Below are 5,767 nucleotides of genomic sequence, written 5' to 3' on the forward strand. Positions count from 1 at the left end.
CAACTAAGTATACTTATGTCTCATCACGGTCCAAAAGTGACACAAGTAGTATAATTAATGTGTCACACTTTTGACTAAATTATGTTCCACTCTGGTACAAAACGGATACAACTAGTGTCACTTTTGACAAAACCTTTGTGACACTCTTTTTCTTAAAAGTGACACAAGAGGTTATTCTTAAGTGTCACTTTTATTAACAAAAAGTGACACATTTAGTAAGGTTTTTGTGTCACTTTTAGTAGAACTTTATGTGTCGGGGGCTTATAGGTCACTTCAAAATTAATTTCAAAAGTGACACAAGTGATTTCTTGTGTCACTTTTTGAGTGACACAAAAAACCCTTATTTTAGTAGTGTCTTTTGTTCTTTTAGATCCCAACAACTAGCCACTCTTTTGCTGTTTTTTATTTGTCTTTGTATATAATATTTATTCTTTTCTTAGGCGTTATTTGACTTCTACCTCTATACTCTATCTCAATATTTTTGAATATAAACTTTTGGTTTTTGGCTGTACTCACTCTATATAATAATGAACCTGTACATCAACTGTCCACTAACATGTACACGTGCAAAGCACATGCATATTTGCTAGTATATTGAAGGATAGAGAAGGCTGAGCTTTGTCCTGGTGATTCCACTAAAATTCCTCAGTGCACCAGACAAATCATAATATATGCGGGGTGAACCATTTTGACATTCTTCTAGATTCGTGGCGTCCACCAAGTCAGAGCTGCCACTGCTCTGCAAAAATATTGGTTCACACCGTCTATCAAGTTCCTCCTCTAAAACTGACGGGTCCCAGGTGTTGTGATAAAACAAATAATTCTCAGGCTTGCTACCTACTAGTTTCCATATGTGTTTGCATTTGCCATCATCTTGAACTATAAAATTGAACCATCAGATCAAGGTCACTACTGTGATTTCTTCCATGTACCATCAGAATGAAACGCACCGTTCCAGAAAAATGATGTTGGTCTTTGATATTCAATATGTACCGTAAAAGGGAAATCTAATTTTCTCCAAGAATTTTCACCCACTGTAAGAATTTCAGCCCTGGTGTTGAAACCCTGCTTAGTATTTTTACTTTGAAAGTTATACAAACGAACCACTTTATACTTCTCGCTTGTTGTATCACTAGAAATTGCTTGTGACTTTGTCACGAAGCTTTTAAAAATAATTGTTCTCCTAATTGTTTCTTGTTTGTACATTTAACCTTTGCACTTAATTGTTACGGTATATGAGATTATAGATGAGGAACATTTTTTTTTTTGGATAAGTATACATCTTTATTTTACTTTACCCAAACATTGATGCTCAACAAACCACAGTCAATAGAATTAGGCAAAGAGTTATTTTTCAACTTTTTATTTCTATATCAGGCCACCTGCAAGCAATTAAAGATCATATAGAGGCCACCAATAGGACGTGACAAACCATTCAACAACTACAACAGGCCATCAGGAGGCCACTCCATGGACGTTGATGTTTTCAACATAGCAATTGAATATTGTGAACAACAAACTAAATTACAAATCAAAAATTATAAAACAGTTTTCTATGCATAATGAATCTAAGTTTGCCATCACCGACATCCTGCATGGACTGGCAACACCGTCTTTACGTCAGTGCATTGAGAAATCACCTGCAAGTGAGAAATTGTCTTATGTTACCACTTCAGATAATCATGGTCAATAGAATTATAGAACTTCTATGTGAATGTCCCAATAAACTTTGCAAAATCAAGTGTAAAAACCAACAAGCCGTGTCTGTCCATTCACCAGCCACAGCAGGCCACTACTTGGACCACACACTGATTTCACCTCTGATAAGCGCATAAATGCTATATATTTACGCTCAATTTTATATTAGTTAGTTCGTTTAATTTATTCGTTTGATTTAGTTTGTGTGTTTTTGGTGATATTATAGGAATTGGACTTAACATGATTAAAAGTGTGGAAATTGTCGAGATTTGGGATGTCAGTACATTAGTCCCCCTGGTGTGGTTGGCCTGGCAGGGTTGTGCAGTTCAGTGGAGCTATCCGAAACAATATTGGTGAACTACTGGGTTATTATTTACCTTTAATTGGGCTAAGGAAAGAAAAGAGGACATAAAAGAATAATAGGAAGTAGAATGCACCAATGAAAAATATGGAATTGTTTGTGGTCTGACAAGAAATTAATGTGATGGTTTGGGAGAATCCGGGAACTGGTGAGCTGGTTAGAAGTTTATTAGTGGGCGTTTATTAGTGGGCACGTGACTATCAAAGTGAGGAATGGATCTGTTTGTCGAAATATGGGCCAAAGTTAAGTTTAGTCCCATTAGCTAAAAACCGGATCCAAGTGCTGAACACCAAAGCCCATCAACACCAAAACCCGTTTCCACTGTAGCTTCTAGCTACCGGACCACTGGATCAAAACAATTTTCTTCTCCACTTCAGTTCGCACAAACAAACCCAAAAGCTCCTCAAATTCCGGCGAATTGATCGAAACCTGAACTAAACAATTAAACAACCAACACACTATCATACCATAAACTCTACCTACTCCCGCTACCACCGGATCCGTTAGTTCAAATTCCAATTCTATTCGACTCCAACCTGCAAAATGCCTCCTGTTCACATACAAAATCAACCACACACCATTTCATTTTTATCCAATCTACCATGTTTTCCATAGACCCCGAACCACCTAATCATCTAATTCTTTTTGGTAAAACAAATTTGATAATTAATGCCCGCGATTTCTTCGACCGACCCCTTTCTTTTCCTAATAAAAAACTGGTTTCCTTATCAAAGGAGGACTGTCAAGTATATAAAAAAAAGAATAATTAGAACTTTGAGGGGGGCGCTCTAGAACACATAAGACAGAACATAACACCGGAGAGCCGAAGAGCGAGAATTGGATACGCACGGAAATCGAGAACGAGACGAAGGAAAGCCAAGGAGATTTCACTGTCGACATGAGTTCTCCTAACCTTTACTTTATTTTCAGTTTAATTATTATGTGTAGCTAAACTATTAGCTAGGGCTTAGATGAAGCCCTAGACTTGCGTAGGTTTTTTATGTTTAATTAGTTTACTATTCTCGGAACTTAAAGATTAAACTTGATTGATTTCTTTAGATAGTGATAGGATTACTTTCATTAATTATATCTTGCATGTTTTCATGTCTCGACTAATTAATAGTTAGATTATTCTCTTATTAATATTAATGCACTACGTTTATCGTTTAAATAAATCTGTGAAGAGTTGTGCTATAAAAGACAACTCTTGCTAGGGATTTATATTTTCGTTTTCTGAAATCCAATCAATCTAATAAATATAAGAGCTTCATGATCACATCTTCGAGTAAGCTAGGGTTACCTTTCCCTCATGCTACTCGTAATTAAAAGAGAACTATAAACTGATTTGACTAGGATAACCTACAACGGTCTAGGGTGGATTCGAATGCCTTAGTGTTTTCTTCGTTAATAGTTAATCCATTTAATTTATTGCTTTCGTAGTAATTAGTTAATAGTAATTCAAACTTCCATAAAAGAATATTGTTCGAATTAGTTAAGTATAATTTTAGTACTCGTTTGTCCGAAGTAGCAATCCCTGTGGGATCGACCCGTTTGCCGCAACTATTTTCAACGATAGGCTGTAAACTACGGTTTAATTAGGGTTAGATTAGTCTATTTAATTAGACCGAATTCTCTCTATCAAGTTTTTGGCGTCATTTTGCGGGGATTGCGCAGGGTACAATCGAGTTTTAGGGTCTTACTTAACGTAATTCATAGTTTAGGTTTAGTCGTAGTTTAGTTTTATTCCATAGTCTAAGTGTTTGCTTTTTGATTTTACTGGTTTAAAAAAAATATATATATATATATATATATATATATATATATATATATATATATATATATATATATATATATATATATATATATATATATATCGACAAACAAGCTCCTTTGATTCTTCTCTATTAGAGCATATATATATATATATATTAGAGCATACAAGTTCAAAGCTTAATAGAGAAGAATCAAAGGAGCTTGTTTGTCGTCACCTGGCGTCGCAAATGGCCCTTGAAGGCTCATGCTGGAGGTACGCTTTTAACTTTGTGGGGTTGAACTTGTGTGTCTCAAATCTCAATACACCACATCGAAATACTGATAAAGCTTTCTCATGTGATACAGGTGCATAAAGTTAAATTTCCACCACACTAATATCTTTATACAAAAAAAATAAAGGGAAAAAACTTGCAACATATTTTTGCGGAATCACCAAGAAAATGAATTATTTAAGTTGCAAAATTACGAAGTAAAGTAACCAAAAGACCACAACTTCCGCAAATAAGGATGACATATAGGTTTATTCCAACAAAACTTCTGGATACACGATATTTGTAGTGCAATTAGAAGTATCTGGTGGAAGGATGACACTAATTCTTTTTGATGATGTGCATCTTGAGAGGGCCACATACAATTGTCCATGACTGAAAACAGGTGTCCATAGATCTATCCCAACATACTTGACTGATTTTCCTTGTGATTTATTTATTGTCATTCCATATGCAAGTCTTATAGGTAATTAACGTCGGTCATTAGAACTACCATGTCATTAGATGAAGGCATCAAAGAAATTCTCGGGAGAAGTACCAACTCACCTGTTTTGTCTCTAGTTAAAATCCTAGCCTGAATCACTTTAGGAGCACATTGAAGAACTATTAGTCGTGTTTCATTGCAAAGTCCATTTCTTGGTGCTATATTTATGAGCAACATAATCAGGATCCCACGTTTTAGCTTTAGTTGGAAAGGAGGTAAACTTGAGGGATCAAGTGAATTCAAAAACTAACTTGGATAATCACCTCCATTCCCGGGAGAGTTGCCATCTTTTTCAACTGATTTATCTGCTGCTAAATATTTAATAACATCTCCAGGAAACAATTTTAAGGCAGTGTCATTGATTTCCTTGACATCGTCATTATATGCAGCTAGAATAGTACGCTCTCTTAGAAAATCAGCTGAAGTTGTGCCCTCCACGTTCAAATTTGGGTACACAGAGTAAATGAGTTCTTTGAGATTTCTGCAATGTCGTATCCCAGATGGAAGCTCTACTGTACCTTTCATATTCGTTCCAATCTAAACAAATCAGTTAAACTTAGACGATGAGCTACTATGTAAGAGTATTTGCAAAAATACAATTCGAAATAAATGGTTAAAGTAGATATTTTACCTCTTTCAAATAGTTTGTAAAGTCAATGTTATCTGGCTCTGTCATATCAAGCCACATGTTTTGAACCAGATGCAAGACTTCCACATGTCTCCAGAGCGGAGATCGTCTCAATGATGCAACGACAAATTCTTCACGAACACCTTTCGGTATAACATTCAAAGTTTGCCTAAAATCCCCTCCGAGAATCACAATGATTCCACCAAATGGCTGCTTATTGCAACATATATCCTGGAGCGATCGATCAACAGCTTCTACATAGTCTCTATATTGCATGGGGACTTCATCCCAAATAATAAGTTTAATGTTTTTGAAAAGTCCGTCTTGCAATTTAATGATTCTTTAGCAAATCCATATACTGTGTTTTCTAACACATCTAGTGGTAATCTAAATGTTGAGTGGGCAGTTCGGCCTCCGGAAAATAATAAAGACGCAATTCCATAAGAAGCCACCATAATCACGATATCACCGATACTACAACATGATGCTGCAATTGTATTGTATAGAAATGTTTTTCTAGTACCCGCAGCTCCATTTAAGAAAAATAATTTTCC

At 35.6% G+C, this 5,767-nt stretch overlaps 1 protein-coding gene across 1 annotated transcript; it reads right to left on the reverse strand.

The window, feature by feature from the left end:
* Positions 1-4,831: 4,831 nt before the first annotated feature.
* On the reverse strand, positions 4,832-5,489 carry LOC147521870 (uncharacterized). The gene is made up of 2 exons (XM_086566517.1): positions 5,217-5,489; positions 4,832-5,122 (listed from the first exon to the last, which is right to left on the reverse strand). Exons 1-2 carry the CDS (start codon positions 5,487-5,489, stop codon positions 4,832-4,834), a joined length of 564 nt encoding a protein of 187 aa, XP_086422643.1.
* Between the last annotated feature and the right edge of the window lie 278 nt (positions 5,490-5,767).

Source organism: Coptis chinensis, chromosome 1, assembly GCF_015680905.1.
Source record: "Coptis chinensis isolate HL-2020 chromosome 1, ASM1568090v1, whole genome shotgun sequence".
Lineage (NCBI taxonomy): Eukaryota > Viridiplantae > Streptophyta > Magnoliopsida > Ranunculales > Ranunculaceae > Coptis > Coptis chinensis.

Bases quoted from the DNA above. Each gene is read 5' to 3' on its own strand.
- LOC147521870 (XM_086566517.1), bottom strand. From the start codon at position 5,489: ATGCAATATAGAGACTATGTAGAAGCTGTTGATCGATCGCTCCAGGAT. The intron at 5,123-5,216 runs GTAAAATATCTA...TGATTTGTTTAG, and splicing joins TTACAAACTATTTGAAAGAG to ATTGGAACGAATATGAAAGG.